We start from the raw sequence: 22895 nt of genomic DNA, 5'->3' as shown, positions 1-22895 counted from the left end.
GTTTCTCGAAAAGAGTAGGGGTGTAACCCCGGTGTCCTGGCCAAAATTCCCCCTGGTCTTTACTCATCATGGCCTCCTAATAATCCCCATCTATGAACTGGCTTCATCACTGTCCTCTCCTCCCCACGGAGAGCTGGTGTGTAGTGAGCATACTGGTGCACTATGCCTGCTGTCGCATCATCCAGATGGGTGGAGAGGAGTCTCCATTACCTGTAAAGCGCTTTGGGTGGCATGTCCAGAAAGTGTTTAAGTGTAAGCAATCAATTACATATGAGGCACATATAGAATACAAATGCAATTATTATTATTATTATTATTATTAGAAACATCCTGACATCTATAGAGATTTCTATGTATTTTATTCATCTTACTTCCAGCATTTAAAAAATAACTGTAGAAAATCCCCAGACCTGTTACAGAAGCTGATACTGTGGCTTCTTTCAAGAAACAGGTGGATGATATCCCTAGATTGATTAGCAACTGGCTACCACATGCTCTGGATGGGCAGACTGGCCTCCTCTCATGTTCTTGAACTGTGCAGCTGGGTAACTTACAGTTCCAGGGCTGGCCAACACACAAGAGCCTGAACTGCATCTCTCTGGGCTGTGTGGTGCAGTGAGGGGCAGAGGATGCAGGAGAGAGGGAGAAGGGAAGGTACAAGAGACAGATAATGACAGAGAAGCGGACTAAGACTTGGGCTGAGAGAAACTGCGGGGAAAGGGAGACAAATGAGCAAGGAGGACTGACATTCTCCTCGGGCTGTCAGCCCATCTAGTGTTGTCATGTTCTCTGAGAGTTGTCCTATGTGCTTCTGGTATCACAGAATCAGTTCTTGTTTCTGCTAGGGGGTGGCTAGGAGTCTCACCGCAGCCAGGTCAAAAGCAGCAAAACTTTGGGGAATTAAAAGAAATGAAGTTGTTCTACTTTTGTTTCTTTAAAAAAGTGTACTTTTTCCAACGTCTTGCTTTCATCTTTGCTCTTCTGCCTTGCATTCAGCCAGGAAGCACCGTTTAACTCTGCGGAGGCTGGGCTGCATGTGAAGGCTGAGAGTCACACGAGCACAGGGTCTGGGAAAAGAGGAAGCGCTTCCTGCACACGCGGTTAAAAATAGTGGAAGCCAGAGCACTGAGAGCACAAAACTGTACCGCTGCGCACAGACCAACCGGTCTTCTGACAGAGAGGGCTGAAATGTTGTTGCGGCGAGTGCTGTGAGTCTTTGGACTCATGAGCGGTGGGCTGTGGGTTCGAGTCCCCAGTGCACAGACTGCTGCTGTACTTTGAGTGAGGTGCTGTCCCCCAGTTATTCCAGTCCACCCAGCTGTAGGAACGGGGACCAGTGTGTGCTGGAGATGGGCTCTGTGATGGACTGGTGTCCCATGCATGCTCTGTACTCACACACAGAACCCAGGATAAGCTCTGGGCTGATGAGCCAATGTCTGTGATTTGAATGTATTTTATTATTATAATTAAGCCCTTTTATTCTTTTATTTCACATCCTTTTATTATTATTAAAACCCCTTTGTCTATTGCCCATTTCATAGTGACAGCTACCAGTTTTAATGCCTGCTGGTATAGAGAGGGTAGACTGTGTTGAAGTAGGTCCCCTGCTCTCTGTGAAGCACTTTGGAGTCCTTTGGTATGAAAAGAATTATATAAGTGCGATTACAATTATTAATCATCTTTGAAAAGAGTATTATCAAATATCGTCATGTCATCATCATCTGCCCTCATGTGCTGCACACAACAGGCTTGGTGCAGAGCAGGTGTTTCTGTCTGTTTTCTGCACAATGTTGCTTGCTGGAGCCCAGGCCTGGACCTCCCCGTTGCAACAGCATCACAGCTTTTCTTTCAGGACGCCAACAGAGGGTCAGGACAGTGTGTCAGGACTGAGAGGAAACAGACTCCTCTGCTGCTCCCACCAGGGATTAAGATAAATTCTGCATTTTCACAGTGGCAAGAGTAAACAAAAAATGTCAAACTCGCAGGATGAGGATGTGCCCATTATAACACCTCTCTAATAACACGAGTATTAGGCAAATGCTTTTCCCTCTACTCGTTTTTGTGCACATGCGAGTGATTAGTCAAGAGTTCCTTTCCTGTGATTGTGTTTTACAACCAGGCAAGTGCATACTAATCAACTCCTTTTGTCCTGTAGTGACTCCTCCTGGTGGCTGTAGGACCTGCACGAGCTGATTCCCCCCTCCAGCACCCCTCCACCTCCAGGCTGCCAGCCCCCACTCTGTCACCTTTGCAAAACTCTTACACAAAATACATTTGGAAAGAATGTGTTTTATAAACAGTTCTGTTGCCTCATATTATGAGTAATCAAACACTAAAATTAACTTATTTCTTGCCGCAATGTACTGAAGATTATTCTTTTTTTTTTCCTCTAGTAGATCCATAATTATATTACCGGTAGTGATGACTAATAGGTTGTGACCAATGGGACATGTAATTAAATGCTATGATTACTGACCTTGAACAAATCAGTTCCAGATGCCCCGAGCAGTTTGTTTCAGGCTAGAATGTCACAGAACACATATTTACACAAAGCATAAGTAAGGGGGTAAACTTAACATTTTATCAAGTTTAGCTTCATGTGGTTTCAGAGATGTCCTGACTTCACCCCTTTTGCTCTGGTGATTTCTCAGAAAAAAAGAAAGAGTTCTTTGAACCACCTCGAATAAAAGCCCTCTTTTAATTCTCCCTAATATCACATATATCAGAAATAATTTATTTGGCATCATTCTGGAAGAACGTAATTATTCATAAAAACATGTCCATGTCTTGTGACATGCAAAAGTCTATTAACTTGTAACTTGTAGTGCCTCAGCACTTTATAATTTTGATCCTCACAGAAGCCTGTCACAAGAAACCAGGCAGCCATTTTTGGACCCTGACAGACTGAGGCACACTGTGAAGCGCTTTGGTGCGCTGAACTAACGTCAGCGAAAGGATCAGATGGGATGTTTTGGCCTGATGCCTTGGAACCAAACCATTTCCTGACATTTTGTTTCCGTGTTTACTGCGTTGAAGACTTTAACGATCTTGGCTAGGGAAAGAAAAAAGAGAGAATCAGAGAAATAGACCCCCAAAAAAGAATCAGGAGTTCTTTCCTTCCTCACACCGAGGGGTGTTCTGCCTCACAAGGGGAAAGGTCACTGGAAATTGTGATTTTCCTGGTCTAGATGACCTCAGGTTCTCGGTCTGAGCTACACAATAACTTCCATGTGCTGCGCTCGTGAACTGGCCTGACAGAAGTAAATAAACCCTGCAAAGCCGCCCCCACACTGGGTTCCAATCATCTGTGTTTCGTCTCCCATCACAGTTCGACATGACAAACACAGCCCTCCTGAAAGGTGCCACCAGCTTCACCCCTTCAATCCTTTCAACCTTCAGTGCCTTTCTAACTTCTCATTTGCTTTGGAAGACATTCACACAAAGGTTGGTTATTTTGTTTTATGCCCCGAGTTGCTGTGGCTTGTTTTTCTTGCAGACCCTCGGGGGAAGTACGGCCACATCTCTTTCTTTCAGCCAGAGCACAAGACCACTTGTGACACAGCAAAAATCACCGTGTCCTCGGCGCTGCCTGCTGCCCGAGGCGATTCCGCCAACCAGACCGGGGTCCTGCCCATCTGTCTCTCTGGAATGTGTCCCCCTGGGGCTTCCTGCTCTCTTCTCCAGGGTTTGTGTGATTGCAACCCGGTTTTCATGTTCTGACACACTGGGTGCAAGCTGGGGCCAGACCAGGCATCACAGGAGAGCCGGGGAGACAAATTCCAACATTTTTCCTTCAACATGACGGCGAGCACCCCACGAGACACCGCTGTCCTCACTGTAATTTCCATCGCAGGCGGTAAGCTGGAAGCATAGCCACACGGCTCCTGCACAATCACCAGCCAAGTACGTGTGCAGAAGCAATAAGGCACCTGGCGTAGCGGAGCTCGTTCGGATACGGTGGCGTCAGAGCCCCTTCCTGCGCGCAGCAGGGACCTCAGCCTCCTGGGCTGGGGGAGGTCTCCTTTAGCTCACTCGGCTGGTGCCCTGTTGCGTTACGCCGGAGACCCGGGTCCGCGCCCCAGGTGCCGCGGGACGGAACGGGCGGCGGGGGGCACGACCCCGCGCGGAACCGCGGAGGTCACATTGGCACGTGGCAAATGGCACCACATCCTTCTTATTCTGTTGTTACCAGTGCTGCATTTCCTCACCGCTGTGGAGAGCTGCTGATTTCTTCCAGCGCTAGGTCACGAGGCTGTCTCACAAACAGGCCAACGGTGCAAGCCCACTCACATGGCTTCTCCACGGCCCCTTGCCTAGTAAATCCACTCTGTGACCGGTGCTCCAGCCTGTGGTGCTGCCCTCTCTCTTCACTTAGTTACCACTTCCTTCTTTTGTCAGCTTCAAACACAGCGTGAGGCTTGTTTCTGTGGAAGGACTAAGTTCCGTGCCACAAGGGCACTCATGCACGTGACTTCAGGGAATACTAGAACTGCTTCCTGAGCTCCCTGGAAGAGGGGAGAGAGGGTGAAGGGGCTGGGTTCACAAGTTGTTCCCGGCTCCCATTGTAGGCACTTGTTTCTCAAGGCAAGGGCAGCAGCACGCTTCCTGTGACATCATCGGGCAGGATTTGGACACTCACGCCATGCAGCCGGCTGACAGCTCGCACCCCAGAGCTGCTCTTCTTCTCTGAAAGAGTCGCAATTTGAGACCCCCCCCGCCACTCGAAAATATAAAAACGCCACACGCCGGAGAAAGAGTGATCGTCCTTCTAACTTTTTAATTGAAGAACTAATTTCCCCGTTGCATGTCACTTCATAGCAGGAAAATGGCTGCTAACGTTCACAAAACTAGCAACACTACCTCTCACCTCCATGCAACACTGTTCTATGCGGTGTCCATTTTCGACTGTTTCTCCAGCACAGCTGACGGAGCCATGTGGCACATGTGAGTGCACTGATTGGATATTGTCCAGATCGTGTTGTTTGGAAGAGAACAGAGGTCTATGATTGATGGCGTTACCAGGCGGTTGCTAGACGTTTGACAGCAGGTTGCTAGGGGCGAAACACAAGCCAATCCGTGGGAGACGGTTGTGAAGTATAAACCTTCCCAGCAGATTGCCTTGTGTAACAAGGGCCCTTATTCTTTCCTCGCGCCTCAGATCTTCTTCTTTCTAATAAAGCAGCCACAAAGAGAGCTGAAAGACAATTCAGGATGACTGTGGTCGACGTCTCCTTCTTAACTGGGCCCAGGAATTCATTTTGCTTTGTCCTCAGCGAGTCTTTTGGATATAATAATTGAGCACATGCATCTCAACAAAGACAATTAAAGAAACTACAGGGTGAGGCTTGCAAACATGACCTGCTGGCACATTCAATTCCAATAGGACCTCAGGTTCCATTTCAGTAAATGTCCAGAGCACAAGGAACTCATTTGACTAATTCCTTGCTCAGAGTAACTTGCTCAGCGTAACACACATTGAGTTAGTGACGGAGCCAGGAACTGTTTTCCTTAACTAATGGACCACCGAGCCGTCCACTTCCCAGCTTTCCAAGATGTTAACTTTTGTATTTAAAAAAATACATCACAGAAATACAGATGAGGGCAAAGGATTCAGGAGAAACTCCTGTGAGGTCAGTGCTGGGGGAACAATTGCTCCGGTGCTGGGGGGAAGGAAGCTGGGGAAGTGTGTGTGCGCGCGCACATGAGGTCATTTCCTGTTGGAAACTTTGCACAGGAAAACAGTTGATCCACAACACTTTGGCAACACCTCTGTTTCCATCTATAACAAATACACAGTACAGGCACCCAGCAGGTGAGGAAAACAAGAAGGCTTCACAGCAGTTAAAAGAGACTACACAGCAAGCTGTGCCTGATCTAGCCTTGGTTATTAGATATAGATGTGGTTTCTAGGAAGCGAAAGAGAATGCCTAAAAGACAGATTGCACCATTCCTGTGAGAGGTATAGCTACTGGCAGTCACAACGTTTCGTTTGTTTTCCCCTTCACGTTTATGGAAAAAACCCTTTGATGGCACATCCACATGCACGTAGAATCACAGCTCACAGTTCCAAAAGGTGATTCCAGCGTCAGGGTGGCCCCGGGCCTGAAGACAGGTTACACCTAGTCCGAGGAGCAGAACAGGCCAAACATGAGTTTTCAAACTTGAGCAACCAGCTGAAACCCATCCTGTGAGCTCAGGAGGCACTGGTGCACTGCAGTAACTGTGAAATACAGTCCCACATCTCCTGGTCGAGTAAAAGTGTGCAGCAGGAAAAAAAAATGCAATTGTGATTTGCTACTGTACTGTTGCTATAATAGTTCCCCAACACTGGGGAATGGCCACAAACAAGGGGAGGCCATGAGGTCCATCTGGCTAGTTTTGTTGTTTGCAGCTTCAACAACATGGTGAGAAAAGATTCATCCTCTTCTCAGTTTGAAATGCACAGCCCCTTGGTTTCCATGTGTGCCCTGTGGTGCACGTTTCACTTCTGAAACATAACCATTACAGCTGTTCCTTTTCATACTGCCCCTTGATATACAGTATATTAGCAGCTGCATGGATTGCATGATTACATATTAAGAGCCAGTAGTCCCTTTTCACCTCAGCCCCTGGCTGTTGCAGCCTAGGAGGAGAAGGGGAAGGAGAGCTATACTATTATTAAGTGTTGTTTTCGCTGCTGTTGTAGTTATTATAACTTTGGCACCAGCCTTAACAATATAAGGAAGACGCCACCTCTGTATTCTACGCAATAAAACCTGGATCAAAAGGGCAACACAGTAGGCCAAACCTGAAACAAAGGCACAATCAGACGCTTTCAGCTGACGTGTGCGAAGACAGGAGTCTGTGAAAAGCAGGTCTTCGCTTTGAGAGACTGAAGCTGCAGGTTATTCTGGGCTCTTTACCACTAAGTGAATATGAGAAGTGAAATTGAGGGGAACTTGCCAAAGGAGTCTTTGTGTCTGGATTTACGCTGAATGCTCACTCAATATTTCACTTTTTATTACAGTGCGGCCTCTGTTTTCCACTCCTCCCCTGCTACGTGGAGCCCTGCTGGCCGTGAGTAATGATGTGTACCCTGGGCGGTCCTGGTACAAGTCATCTCGCCAAGATCCCGTTCGCTCACCGACTCAAGCTGATCGTGTTTTGACCCGGGTACAGCCAAGACGTCCGTCCCCTGCCAAGCCAGCGGCTTCTATGCGCGAGGGCAGGAGTCCCAGACTCATCGTGGGCACACGGGCGAAAGGTTATACCCACGCGCCGTCTCCCGACGCTCCAAAACGAGCAGAATCCTTCAAGTTTCGAGAGGGATAACTACACCCGACTTGCTTTCGCCCAGCTGTTCTGAATCATGAATCACTCCCAGTGTCGGCTCTCATTATCTGCAAACGTCCACCTCGTCCGCAAAGCCCTCCTCTCGCATTTCGGTCCATGCTTCCTTCCTCCACGCCATCCCCGCCTCTGCACCCCCCCCGGGTCACCCCTCACTCGCGACGGGGGGCCCTGCATCCCCCTTGATCCACAGCCAGGGGGCTGGCCCTCAGCCAAACGGGTTCGACTAAATCTCACTAAATACTCGATAAATACCCTCGGCTCTCGGGTTGTCATTACTCCTCACGAAAGCTCTTTAAAAGAGCGATTTGGTGTCTACCCATTAAGACACTAGTTAACTGTAGCCTCATGATTCACAAACACTCTTTCAAATGCCAAACTGCTGAAACGTTGTTGTTTTTTTTCATCTTGGTTGTATGTACAACCCACTGTGAAAAACATTTCTACCACCGTAAGAATCCAGAGCCGATTCCTCTATGTGCAGCCTGAGTGAGCGCACTCTAGTTCTGTAACTCCAGCAACCTTACGTCAAAGAAAAAACAAATTATCATCTGAAAAAAAAAAACTTTGGACTTGAAAGCTAAAAACGAAAAACCTCATTTTCATTTTGATAACGTGTCATTCTGTTTAAAGCTACCATGCCCTTTTTTGGTAAAAACCATAATGCCTGATAGCATGATTATATTATTTTTGGTGTCTTCACTGTAGGCTCTGTTTACAGCCTCAGTGACCTAAGTCATACAGAATCACTTGTCAAATCACTATAAATAGTCTTAAACTATAATCAGTGTTCATCACTTTATAGAGAAGCCCAGACATATCCCCCTTACCAATGTACTTATTGTACAACTTCCAGTTATTTTTCTCTGTTGAGCTCCATTTCAATAATCTGAGACAAAGGAGCCCCTTTTCCAGAAAAAGGTGCAGCCCTCAGCAAAATTTAGATGCTGACACATTAGCTCATAGTTGGCTCTTAATTTTATTTCTCTTTTTTAAAAAGGTTTACAAGAATCCATTTGGCCCAGATTTGTTTTCCCCACTCAAGCTGAGAACTGTAAAAGGTGTTTTCTGTCCTTGCACAGTTTAAGGGAACCAGTAATCAAATTCAAATGTGTCAGACGCTGTTTAAAACATCTTGAAAATGTTTCCCCAAAGACTGAATTTTTCTCCTCTGTCTCATGTTTTTTTTTTAAAAAAAGGAAAAGCTGACCTAATATGCTGAACAGATTTCTCAGTATTGACAGTTTTTCCTGCATAACTGGGAAAGCTGCTTGAAGCTGAAGGTGTTGTTGATTTTCTTTAGTACATTTGTTTTCGCCTAAATAAATGTTTAGTGCTATCTCTTGTCTCCTCTTTCATCCTGTTTTCTTGCATTTTTTTATTTTTCAGAACCTTATTGAATGAAGGGTAACACAGAGATATGTCTTGCACAATTGTTTCTTCATTCTTAACAAAAAAAAAGTAATTCACAGAACTATACTGCTGTAGGCCAATATTCCCGTATTACTAAACGCACACACTTTTAGAAACTGCACGCTGCATCGCATTACATGACCTGAAAGCTTTCTTAAGGAAAGCAGAAATACTTGTCCTGGTTTATCAAATATTCCTGGCTTAGCAGGGCATCCTGATGAAGTCCTTTGTGACTGAAATGCTGACAGCTTTGGGTAAGTATTCTCTTCTCTTTTTCCTATAATGTAGTCAATTCAGAGGACCTGACAAGGTGAGACATAGGGTGTCCCACGATGATAGAGGACAGGTCTGTTTCCACCTCAAAATGTAGTCTGAAATGTCACACCTGTACTACAATATTTGACCGTGTGTGTGTACTACACTACTTATAATGCCATTTCTCTCCTCAAGCTCATGGAAGACAACCCTACACAGAAAGGTCAATTATTTAACTTTCACTTGGCATTTGCCATAAATGTCTGCTGCCTCACAACTCTGGGGCCCCTGGTTCAATTCTGGACCTGGGGTGCTGTCTGTGTGGAGTCTGCATGTTCTTCCCGGGTTCACGTGGGGTTTCCTCCAGGTGCTCCAGTTTCCTCCCACAGTGCACAGACATGCTGGCGGGTTCATTGGCTTCTGGGAAAGCTGGCCCTGGAGTGAGTGTGCACGACTGTGTCTGTGTGTGTGTCCTGTGATGGACTGGCGTCCTGTCCAGGTTGTACCCTTCCTCACCGGGATGGGCTGCTGCTCTCCCGTGACCCACATTGGATAAGGTAGATAGAACAGAGAGATTTGACACATCCCAGATTTCTTGTTTTTAAACATGTGAGCATTACTTTGCTCTATGTGACTTGTGACACCATGCCAATTGTGCACTGAAAAAGGCCTTAGTCAGCTTCAGGTTATGGTGAACGAATGGTGAGCAGTTTGTACAGATTCCCAGGGGAATCTTATGCTCTGGCCTTGCTGTAGGACTCCTACAGAGACAGCAGAGGGGGAGTGTCTCGGCCAGGGATGTGACATGATATTAATTATTCTTCCATTCATAGGCCAAAGGAGACCTGCCTGAGCCAAGGCAGCTATACTGTTTAATGTGATTTCCAGAAAAGTCACCAGGCATTCGCTGTGCTCTGGCTCTGCAGCTTTGCTTGATAAGCTGCCATTTCTTAAAAGCACATCATTGATTATTTTGAGTTTCACCTTTTTTTTTTTGTTTACCCAGCTGTGATTTTGCTTCACACTCTCCTGCCATTTTGTAAAAATAGCATAATTCATATGACAGGTTTTAAAGCCAGAAATGCTGTTCTTCAAGCAAAAAACACTGTCAACCCACCGCAGAGGACATTGCAGACAATTCTGCTCATGCAATGCATGCAGCCTTGCATCTTTTGAGCGCTGTGTGCAGTGATACAGGGTCTGCTGTGGTGCACCATGGTAAAAGACAATACAACTATGGTGAGAAAACACAGTCAAAGCACAGAGAGGTATGAAACCGTGATACAAATCGTGGGTAACCGCAGGAAAATACAGCCCAGTAGCCTGTTAGCCATAGGAAAACAGCACAATATTCAAAATCAACACTGAAACCCTCATGTGAGAAAGCAGCACCAGACAGGCAGTTAAGCACATGTAGATTGAAAGATGTCTAAATGTACTGGCCACTTGCATATATCCTACAATCTGTGCTGCAATGGTACACAGCACACTATAAGCTTTGTTTTTATGCATAACATATTACTGGCAGAAATCCTGTTTAGTTTATTATTGTTGTTACCTGCTATTTGCAGATTGTGACTCGCAAAAGATGCAAACTCTAGATATCAGATACACTCCCTCCCACTTTCTTGTTATTTTCCCAATTCCTTTCAGCACCGTTTTTTAAAAATCATCTTAAAGCACCTCACGCTAAATCTACCAAAGACGTTAAATCAGGACCACAAGGCGTATTGTGAAACCCATCACACTGTAACACAAACTCTTCCGACACCCTGTAACACAAACTCCTCCATCACCCTGTAACACAAACTCCTCATTCCAGTGCTCAAGGCATAAGGAAACAAACTTCAATACAACTTCTTGATAACGTGAACTTGTCTCACCCAGTGCACACCTACGCTGTTTCAGTGGCCCACACAGACTCCACCCATCAACCTGGCACAAGCTCTACTGCTTTGGTTAATTCCAGGAGTTGTCATTCTCACAACTCTACCCCACACTGTCCACCAAAACTACCTATAGACATACCTGCATTAAGTAGCTTGGGATTACAATGATTTCTGTATGAAGGTTATCATGGCATTTGAATAAATGAGGGTATGCTATATGGACAGAGGTACTGTACATAAAAATCAGATTACAGATGGACTGACTGGAGTGGTCAGATTTTTCCAAATGCCAATGAAGAGGAAGGCATTGTGCAAATGCTGAATGAATTAATGCCTGTCCTTCTGAAAGATGAATGTCTTGAGCACCAGATGAAGTCACACAGTGTGCCTTCATTGCTGAGGCTGATACAAAACGTTTCTTGGTGAGTCTCACTGGTCTAAAGCTTGTGGCGCTGTGGGAGGATTAAAAAAAGCAACACTGTTGTGGTCAGTCATTGCAATCTACATTTGTCTTGATCTAAATGCATACACTCAGAGACACCATGAAGCTCTGATGAGTCGCTCAGACTCATAATGCTGTCAGACAAGTATAGCTCACTATCTCAGTAGCTGCTCACACTAAACCAGTAGATCAAGACTTAAATGCATGGAGCTTGGGAAACTTTGAAGTCATTTCTGGATTTTGGAAAATATGCAAAATCCATCCTGTCCCCACTTCAACAAGTTTCAGTCCATTGGCATTAACACATACTGTAAGTCCAGATTGTCAAAAGTTAAAATATTTACTAATTTTTTTTTTTTTTACCGCATTCTGAGAAAACACACCTCATTTCTTGCAGTTTTCTAAATTAAGATAACTTATATTTAGTTATACTTAGTTTTCCTTTTAGGACCTTATGAATTTTAGCATTTCATACATTTTTTATACCAGTAGATACCTTTTTGATTTTTGAATCCCTAACTTGGATTTTTAACTTTTAAAAGTTCCAACACAGTTAATGCGCCCGCAGTACCTACGTTGGAAAATGAAGTCCTACAACGTCAACACTACTTTTCAGGAATTTTCTTTTTGTCTTCAAAATCTGCATCCACTGGCTAAACAATCGGATTTGGGAAAAAAATCCCATTTTGGGGATAGATCAGGACTCAGCAAGAAAATACCATTTAGTTGCACAAAACCAGTTGATCTCCAAACACCACACAGCCTTTCCTCATGTGTATGCTTTCCTGCGCTGCAAAGCTGCTTTGGACTGAAGCTGCTGCATCTGTGGTAAGGAGGAGCAGGGCCAAGCCTGCTGCTTTTGCGTACTTACTGTCGGGACTCCTGACGAAGACCTCGGTGATCACGGGCTGTGCCTTCGGCTCCGTGTGGCTCGGAGGGACGCTGGCTGGGGCGGAGAAGTTATTGGCGGTAGGTGGCCCCTCGGGGGACTTGCTGATCTGAACCTCGGGGCGTTTGGGTGGAGCCTCCACCTGCGAGGGCTGTGTGGGCGGCTCTGCCTTCTTCTGCACGGGCTCCGGGATCCTGGAAGAGGAAGGTGGCGGTTCGGCCCTTCGAGGAGGCGGGGGCTCCTGGATCTTTCCGAGGCTGACTTCTGCCCGCCTCTGGGTCAGCTCTGGGGGCTTGTGGCCCGTGACCTCTGGCCTCTTCAGTCCAAACCTGGAGATGCCTGGGCTGGGCGAGCTGTCCACTTGCTTGGAGGAGATGTCGATGGAGATCTCGGTCCTTCTGGACACGGGCTCCGGAATGCGGGGACCAGAGAGCTCCACGCGCCGCAGGCCGATCTTGGGGGACCTCTGGTTGGACAGTTCCGAGGCCTTCGTGGAGAAGTCCGAGTTTCTGGAGCCCAGATCCTGGAAGCGCTGGGTGGAGGAAGACACACTGGACCGGAGGTGAGGGTTGGGAGTCCGTCTAGGAGGGACGGAGGAATGTGTGGAACTGTCAACCTCCTCTACCTCAAAAGACCTCTTTAATGCTGAAAAACCAAAAAACAACAACAGGCTTGAGCAACAATTCAGCAATTAAAATATTACATGCGGTTCACTTATTTCTTCTAAACACCTTGATGATAGACCAGTACAGCAGGTCCCTCCTGTAAAAGACTAATACAATTGCTAAGAATTCTATCTCCTCTATGCAGAGCACAGCGCAAATATATATCAAATATTACCAAAAGAAGCAAATCACCATTTGATTAACGCCCTCGGGTGATTGCAGAATATGTGTATGTGAAATCACAAATCTATATGTACACTGACACCTTACCATTCTCCTGCTTAGCTCCCAGGTCAGAGAAAGTTTACTCAACAAGCACTTAAGCAGACAATGGAACTCAGGGAAAAGATCAATGTGGAAGGGGCAGGCAGGAATAGAACCTTACATCACAATCAGAGAGCCATGGAGACAAGACAGGAGCACTGGCTTCAAGAGCATAGAAAACATAGAAAACAGGAACAACAATTCAATGGGTCTCTAAAACAGAAATCAGGTAACCACACAAACCTGTTGGAATTTTATAAAGCAGAACAACTTTATTCATAGAGAAGAACTATGTATTGTTCCTGCCAGCTACTCCTACATTTAAAGTTTTTAACACATTTTCACTCTTTGAAGGTTTTACTGATCATACACACAACCCACACTGCTGATATTGTTTCAAGACTGCTCGTGTTCATTCTGATCTGTTACTGTTTAGGACTGAAATTTGCACTCAAGGTTTCGAAAACGAGCCAGACAGCTTCCTTTATCCCCCTGCTTTCGAGGAGAGTGCAACTGCTTCTCTCCATTGCACATCACCTGCGGCAGCTCTTCAAAAGCATCGTTGCAGACTAACATGAGTTTATTTTCCTTTGTCTTCTTCAGACTTTGTCCTTTGAATCTAAATCCATTATCACGCAGAACCACTAGGCCAAAGCAAAGAGAAACCTGCACATGTACCTTTCCAGCATATGATTAACCTAAATCTGGTCCAGTTTAAAAACCCCACCATTGCTCTCCTGCAGCAGGCACTGCAAGGCCTGACTCCTTGTGTTTCACAATGTCACCAGAAGCATAAAAAACACAACTGAACACACTGAACACCAGTTCAGACGAAAGGGTACTCGCTACCAGAGGATTACAAGCACAAACACTTACTTGTTGTTCGCTGGTTTCTGAAGGAAATCCTTTTCCGAGCGCAGGGCTATAGAAACTGCACAACTGATTCAAGGTTTTATGTTGATGTGGAGCTAAACTTGGAAAGGTACCAACCTACATCATATCCACAAGTTTTGCTGTGCTGATTTCTGGCATGCTCCGACATCGCAATCGGCTCCATCCTCTCCTGCCAGCGCAGGAGGTTATCCAACAAATTCACAAAGGAGCTCCTGCACAGCCCCGTCTCCCTGCTCTCACCCCCGAGATCTCTTCCTTTAGCAAAGAGGCTGGGAAAGCTGGAGAATGGTTTGCGTTCGACAGGTTTTTTTGCCTTGGCTTGTAATACTACACTGCGTAGACGCCAGAGCCAAATCATCCTCCTTTATCAATGGCTGTGCCAACAGATGGGCCCAGTTCCCTTCTTTCATCTGCTGTGTATCGCTGGGTCAGTCCTTACAGATTGTGTTCTTTAAAGTGAGGCCCTGCCAGATCCTCTCCTGCAGCAAGAGCCGCAATTTCCAAAGGAGAAGGCAAGGCTTTGCTACCAAGAGGGACATTTTTAACTGCAGTGGTCAGCAGAGCTGGTCAGTGTCACAGACAAGCTAATCTATAACTATCTCATTGTTTTACTATCTGTTTGATAACCTCAGCCTCTTAAACCCATTAGGGAAATCATTGCTGAGACACAGTTTGAGAAGGAAGGATCAAAGCCCTTCCCTGTAATATCAGCCCAGCCCTGTCTGTGTTCCAGTTTACAATGCTGCAGTTCCCACACAGCACACCCAGGTCAGCCACAGCACAGGGCTGACTTGTTTCAACCCTCAGGAGGTGACAGAGGCATCGACAGGAGTGCTGGTCTTTTTACATTAAACAACTTGTTATCTGTCACAGTGATTTCAACATCTCTGGCAGCTGTACAGCAAACAACAATTACAGCGAATAAAAAGTCAGTCCACTAAAATAAATCCACCAAAAACTGAATCTAAGAGACGGATAATCGCCTGCAAAGATCCATTATTAATGGTTTCAAAAGATATTTTCCTGAAGTTCTAAAATCTCACGTTTTTAAGTCTCAAGTCAGTGAAGTTTGACAGGAATTGGCCATTTACAGTCCCTCTAATTGTTCCTCTTTTGAGTACACCACAGGTGTTCCTTGACAGAGCTGCTAACGTTCACAGCGGAGGGCTGTACTCCCTCAGACACAAAAGGTGGAAAACCATGATGACATTTGTACATTCCTCAGGCCACGGGCTGCAGGCCGCAGCGCTCCTCGCAGGACAGCTGGGACAGGAATTCCAGATTCCAAACACTCCCCACCTTTCAGCACATCTTTCAGCCCTCTGCAGAATGCGAACAAAGACAATGGCAGGCTTTATTTCAGCACCGCTGCCATTTACGCCGCGTACGTGCCGCTGCTGGGCGAGGGATTGGGTTTCCGCAGAGAAACGACAGCTTTCAACGGGGCCTGTCAGACCTCTCCTGCTTCCCAGGGCACCTTCCTTCATGGCAGGTGACGAGGGTCAAAGGCAAGAACATTCCTTCACCTTCCGCCGCGCAGGCATAAAGCAGAGTCGTACCTATACTGACGGAAAAGAACCGAGCTGAATATGACTGATCGGGTAGTGCAGGTCCGGGGTGTCGTCAATGCTGCTCATGCCAGTGCCTCCACACTGACCCGCCAGACTGGGCTCCTGTGGCTGCTGGAGTTCAAACTCCATGCTTCGAAATAAACAGGGCAAAGCTTCAAGAGTTGAGCTGCCTTGTCAATCCAACGTCTAACTGCTTTATCCCATACAGGCTCATGGGATAGCCAGAGCCCATCCCAGCAAACAACGGGCATGGGGCAGGACACAGCCTGGACGGGACGCCAGTCCATCACAGGGCACACGCAGACACTCACATTCGCACCAGGGCCAGTTTTCTCAGAAGCCAATCAACCTACCAGCATGTCTTAGCACGATGGGAGGAAACACCTTCACACAAGTACAGTAAATGTGTGTGCTTCTTACATTTGCCCCAAAAAACATTCAGTTTGATACAGGAATGTCTGTACAATTAAACTTAAAAACTAAGGGTGGCTCCTCACACAGGATCAGCCAAGCGTGCTATAAATTGACCAATCCAATGAAGATTAAAATAATAGATAATACACTTATGAATGCCTTTACAGTCTGGCAGGTACTAATAGATTGAAAAGAACTTGCTAACATTTCTCCATTTTTACTCATGCTAGGCTGTCAGAGCTCAGAATGTATTTAAGGCTTCTTTGGATGTCTGCTCCCGAAGAAAGTACAACATTCAGGACTAATGCCCATATTATAAGGCTGAGATGATGGGAGCTGCTCTGTAAATCCTCTGGAAAGTGTTCAACGTTTGAAGAAGGATGTACTGGGCAGGAAAAAAATAAATCTAATCCGTGATACGGCCTGACAGGGAAAACAGCACAGGAGCTGCGAGAACAGCAAAGGAAAATGGATTTCACATTCCGAAACATTCCACCTTCAATTTCTGCCTCTTTAATATAAAACGCTATAGGGGTCAGACATCTGAGGTGTCCTGCCGCCCACAGAGAAAGAGTCTTTATTCTTTTATTTCTGACTAGTTTAGACTGAGTCCCTGGGCACCTCGGCTGCTGTCACAGATTAAGTAGGAGGGCAAGACAGGGGAAAGTAGCTGAGCTGAAGAAAGAAACCTGTTAGCGATGTGGATTTTCTTTTTTATCTGCTAATGGGAAGACCAGCCACTGAGAGCAAACTTAACCCTCTGAGCTCCAACAGGCTCTGTAGCCAACAAAAAGCAAACAACCCCCCCCAAAAGACATCTTGGCCACCCTCACCAAAACGCTCGGGCCCCATTATGAGCTGCCTACACTTCTCATGATTCACATCTACTACTTTATTATGCCTTGTATGTTTATCCTAGAACTGTTTTATTGTTATCCTTTCTTGGGGAATAAGCTCTAACCAAGTTAATCAAGATCCCGTACAGGAGGAGGAGGAGATGAAGCAGCTTCACAGTGTGCCACAGACCGACACCTCTCGGCGTTTCCTGTGTTTCAGCGCAGCCAGGGAGAGGAAATGAGAGCCCCCAGGAATCAACCTCTCCTGAGCGTCTGTGCTTTATCGCCAGTGTGCTGGGATCTGTCAGCACTTCACGTCCACAGCAGCAGGAAAACTCATTCGCAAACGATGGTATAGTATTTATATTACAAGGGCTCTCCTGGCCTGCTCACAGGAACCACACAAGACATGCTAGATCATGTTATGGCACGGAATGAGACGCGTCTTTCCGAGATCTCAAGAGCTCTCTCCGGGGACGACCGCTTTGAAAATGGAGCCAGAGGGCTCAGAGCAGCATTTCTTGCGTTTCTTGTCGTGTTGGGTTTTGTTGAGCTTTTTCGGCCATTCTGTGTCTCGTAAAACAAACAAACAAACAAACAAACAAACAAAAACCAAAAACAGGCGGCCTGACTGAAAGAAGAGAAGAAGAAAAAGCGGAGGAACTGAGGGGAAGGGAAATTTCCCTGCTCCTGGCAGTAGCAGGCGACAGCAGCTCTTGACACGTGGAGCAGAGCTTCTCCTGCCAGTCGCAGACCCAGCGTCGGCCGACTAGGACCTGCTGGGGGGACTGGGGGAGAACGTGGGCGCAGGTCTCGGGCAGGTACTGGAAACGCCTGCGGGCACCGTGAGGACCGGCAAGGAGCTGAGGGCCGGGGGACGCAGGGGGAAAGGAAACGAGGAGGAGGAGGGCCAGGGAGCAGCCTGCAAGCCGCGGAATGGCTGCCTCTCGTGTTTCTGTGCTCTGCGAGCGAAGGCCGCTGGGCCCCTCCTGGCTCACGGAGCTGGACGGGATCCAGCAGGCAGGGGGGCGGAGAGCGGAGCCGCAGAGGGCCCCGCGGGCGGGCAGGATCCGGAGCAATCCCCGCCGGACAGCTGCGTCACGGCGTCCAGGGCGCAGCTGCCAGGCCCTCTCCACCGGGCCGAGCTGACGCCAGCTGTGGACGTTTCTCTTCGGATGCCGGGCCACAGAACGAACAGCCGCCTTGCCTGGCATTGGCTTGCCCGTGTGTGTGTGTGTGTGTGTGTGTGTGTGTGTGTGTGTGTGTGTGTGTGCGTGCGTGCGTGAAGGCTCTTACGGCCATCAACGTGAGAAAACAAAACAAGACAGAACTCCTGACGAACCGATGATGTGGGGACATCCCCACAACGTGAATGAATTATTTATGAACCGAGTGCTACTGTCTTTTTATTAGAAAAGCGCCCCGACCATTTGTTTCTGCCTCGTGTGGCATTTCATCTGAATGAAGTTTTAAAAAACAACAGTGAATAAAAAAAGATTGACAGACAATTCAAATAAACAAATGTGTATGAGCTTGTTCCTTCTGTATCAGTCACAAATCATTAAAGATGTGGGCCCTATCATTTACCCAGCACATTTTCACTGTGATGTCACGCAGAAAGTGTCTGGGGCCGGACTCCGTAAAGACAAACAGACGATACTGAACTCAGAATGGGCCTGAGGCAGGACTCTATAAGGACAAACAGATGATCCTGAACTCAGAATGGGCCTGAGGCAGGACTCTATAAGGACAAACAGACGAGACTGAACTCAGAATGGGCCTGAGGCAGGACTCTATAAGGACAAACAGACGATCCTGAATTCAGAATGGGCCTGAGGCAGGACTCTATAAGGACAAACAGACGATCCTGAACTCAGAAAGGGCCTGAGGCAGGACTCTATAAGGACAAACAGACGAGACTGAACTCAGAATGGGCCTGAGGCAGGACTCTATAAGGACAAACAGATGATCCTGAACTCAGAATGGGCCTGAGGCAGGACTCTATAAGGACAAACAGACGAGACTGAACTCAGAATGGGCCTGAGGCAGGACTCTATAAGGACAAACAGACGAGACTGAACTCAGAATGAGCCTGAGGCAGGACTCTATAAGGACAAACAGACGATCCTGAATTCAGAATGGGCCTGAGGCAGGACTCTATAAGGACAAACAGGCGAGACTCAACTCAGAATGGGCCTGAGGCAGGACTCTATAAGGACAAACAGACGAGACTGAACTCAGAATGGGCCTGAGGCAGGACTCTATAAGGACAAACAGACGAGACTGAACTCAGAATGGGCCTGAGGCAGGACTCTATAAGGACAAACAGACGATCCTGAATTCAGAATGAGCCCGAGGCAGGACTCTATAAGGACAAACAGATGATCCTGAACTCAGAATGGGCCTGAGGCAGGACTCTATAAGGACAAACAGACGATCCTGAATTCAGAATGAGCCTGAGGCAGGACTCTATAAGGACAAACAGGCGAGACTGAACTCAGAATGGGTCTGAGGCAGGACTCTATAAGGACAAACAGACGAGACTGAACTCAGAATGGGCCTGAGGCAGGACTCTATAAGGACAAACAGACGAGACTGAACTCAGAATGGGCCTGAGGCAGGACTCTATAAGAACAAACAGACGATCCTGAACTCAGAAAGGGCCTGAGGCAGGACTCTATAAGGACAAACAGGCGAGACTGAACTCAGAATGGGCCTGAGGCAGGACTCCATAAGGACAAACAGACGAGACTGAACTCAGAATGGGCCTGAGGCAGGACTCTATAAGGACAAACAGACGATCCTGAATTCAGAATGAGCCTGAGGCAGGACTCTATAAGGACATACAGTACAGATGAGACTGAACTCAGAATGGGCCTGAGGCAGGACTCTATAAGGACAAACAGATTAACAAGAATGTTCAGCTATGGAGTATCAGTATAAAATTATGTGCAAATGTAGCAAAGAAAATTTTATTTTCATTATGTACTTATTTACTGCACTATGTTTTAATTTCTTTCTATAAAAAGTTTGTCTAAAATGTTCTAAAATAAATATTTTAAAACTATTTAGGCCTTGTATACAGCACATTCTAAAAATATTTATCTTCGTTTCAGTCTTTTATTGTGTACACTGCCATTCAACTGACTTTCGTAAATGTTCTGTACATAGTGTACTTTTTAACAAAAAATATGCACATACAGCGGTATCAATTCCTGATAGGTTTTCACAAACTGAAAGAGCACTTTTAGGGAAATAGTCTTCTGCTACTGTTTATCTACTCGTTTAGACAGTTATTGACTAGATATTCAGGCAACTTAAAAAAAACCCAACAACAGCTTAACCAACAACCTTGTGGTCAAGAACCAACAATATATGATGTGAAAAGATCACAACATCTGCCGCAAAGGAATCTGAAGGAGAAAGTCATGAAAGCTAACACAGGTGTTTAAAACAGGTTTGGTCTGGCTGAAGGCCTCTTCTGAGCAGTGTAAAATGTGGGCAGTGTTATCTAGCATTTACAGACAAGGAGGATGGTCTGTTCTTTTAAACATGAAAGAAATTAGGTTAAGGAAACTAACAAAATCTTCAAAGCATCCTTCGCATGAAATGCCAGTTCTGTTTTTTATCCAATATTAAAACATACGGCATGCAGAGTGATCTGTCAATGTAAGTACAAAAATGATGTTTAATTCTCATGGGTGGTAAAAGTGACCATGGAACACAGTTCTATTGTGAGCATTAAAAAATTCAACTCTAAAAATTAACCTTAGCTGGTCTTTGATAGTAGCCAATCACAGTCCACTCTGGCTGACAGGTGACTCTTTTTGCACTGCTGACCAGACAAACTAGATGAATGGAAAGATCATCTTGTTTCTTATAACAGGTCACACTTTTAAATATATCCATTTTTTTCCCCAAACCTACTGTAGATTGCGGACTACCACAGAGAAAGTACACTGAATTGCTCTCTCCACATTAGATGTTTCTTCAAGCTTAATAACCAAGACCAGCTTTGCACTTAAATAGTTTTGCGTTTTAAAGCTCATGCCAGCTTTTCTGAGCTTTCAGACCAAAGCCCCTCAGGGATAAGAAGCCCACGCAGGCCAGCAGAAAGTGGCTTTTCCACAGTATCATTATGTAGGTTCTATTATTGCTAATCCTTGCAGTTCATACTGATCTGGTCTGGGCTTGTGAAGTTTGGCTTCAAGAGGCCACGTCCAAAAGACGTTCTTTCTACAGTAAATGCACACACGGGGATGAGTGCATTTTTAACTCCTCAGAACGTCATTCAGCTCTGCGCAACAGGAAGCCTGACCCTTTGCCCTTTCTCACTGAGAATGGGGAGACAGTGCTCCTGTCGTCAGTTCCACCACTCGTCATCTCTGCTATCCCAGCACACTCAGTGGACGCCCGATGCCCAGGTCTACTAAGTCACACAAAGCACACACTTCTCAGCAGCAGTAGTAGAGGCGTAGAGGCTGCCAGGGCGCCAGTCCGAATGCAACAGAAATGAGCTGGGCATGCTGAAACAGGGGCACGCCCCAAGCAGCTGGAAGGCATGGCCAGTAGGTCAAAGGTCATTTGAGTCTTATTAGCACCCCTCTTGTTGTAGCTGCTACACACACAGCTGTCATTAAATTATAAAGGTATTATTCTGGATTAATGGGGTTGCTGGCAGCATTGTAGAACAATGGATAGTCACCTAAGACCGGCAGCACAGATTGCTCCAGTAAATATCCTGCGGTATTAATGAGTCTCTGGGTTGCTATGATAAATAAGAACATGTTTTCATATTCAAAGCATATAATACCTGATGCAAAATCGATAAAACTCTTATTGTATTTCTATCTGTCTTTGTCTATGATGCAAATTACTGACTCTTAGGTATGAAATCTAGATACATACATATATGACATAAAGATATTTTACAGATAACAACATACTTTAAAACTACAGCACACAAACACTGCAAACAAATCTTCTTAATAGTATCTGAGGCACAACTGCAGCTGCCTCTAATCCCCAAACAAACTCCAAACTGTTTCCACATGCAGTTCCCTTCTTTGTTTTGTGAAAACTGTCTTTCCCAGCTGTCGAAGTGATGCAGGGAAGCCTTCGAAAAGACCTATGCTAAACAGAGCTGGTGACCCTGTCACAGAGGGAGTTAACTGACAGGGGCCTGCTTCTTCTACGAGTGCTTTAAAAGAGGCCAGGCAGTGAAACGCGCGATCTGTCTACCCAGACATTTTCTGCACCCGCAGAATTTGTGCTTTCCCTGGAATTTCCTTTTTCCAGCCCAAACGCCCTCGTCTCATTTGAAAGCTGCAGTGTCTCAGCCTCTGCTTCTCTGCATCGGCCCAGAACAGTGCGGCCAACTACCAGTATTTTAAAGAAATATGAGTTGACAAAAGAAATTAGCGGAACCTTTGAAATGCACACGGCTTCTCTCAGCCAGAACAGCACAGCGCCCCTATTAAAATATAAAGTAAGAGTGGATATAAAAAATGAATGCAGCCGCTGGAATGCAGGAGTGAAATGACAGCTCTCACTGGCTTACTTCCAGGCTCCAGACATCTAGATACCTTTGCTCCATCACAGTAATGCTCACAGTCCTGCTGGGCTGGGACACATTTCCATCACTTCTTTAGAACTGTTCCTATCGGTTTCCAACAGACAACATTGGAGGAGTTTGATGCAGCTAGTAAAGTCATCCTCATATTACTTCTAAGTGCAACTGGTGAAAAATTAAATGAATGCCCAAACTACTTTATACATATGTAGGGGTTTGTGTTATACTAGTGTGGGCCTTCAAAGGGTCTTGCGTGCTTTCTGGATGAACAGAAGCAGATCCCATACTTTGCTATTGCAAACCGGACTTTTTTCACTGCGCCCTTTTCTTTAAACACCAGAAGAGGTTCACTCAAAGGACGTGCACGGGTTCCTGCAGCCTATCCTACATACACAGCATACATGAATGTGCGCACTGTCTCCTTGTATTTCACAAGTAAGAGTGATTTGGCCTCTGATACGG

General features: G+C 46.1%; 1 protein-coding gene across 4 annotated transcripts in view; it reads right to left on the bottom strand.

Moving 5' to 3' along the window:
* The window catches only part of septin9a (septin 9a), a 95242-nt gene that overhangs the window by 37744 nt on the left and 34603 nt on the right, over nucleotides 1-22895 (bottom strand). For all 4 annotated transcript variants that reach the window (XM_088600041.1, XM_088600044.1, XM_088600045.1 and 1 more), the window contains one exon: nucleotides 12200-12862. In XM_088600041.1, the coding sequence (XP_088456167.1) occupies nucleotides 12200-12862 (663 nt within the window). The remainder of the gene's footprint in view (nucleotides 1-12199; nucleotides 12863-22895) is intronic.

Source organism: Lepisosteus platostomus, chromosome 11 (genome assembly GCF_059453375.1).
Source record: "Lepisosteus platostomus isolate fLepPlt1 chromosome 11, fLepPlt1.hap1, whole genome shotgun sequence".
Classification (NCBI taxonomy): domain Eukaryota; kingdom Metazoa; phylum Chordata; class Actinopteri; order Semionotiformes; family Lepisosteidae; genus Lepisosteus; species Lepisosteus platostomus.
Note: the sequence above shows the minus strand (reverse complement) of the source record. Positions and strands in the feature narration are given on the sequence as shown.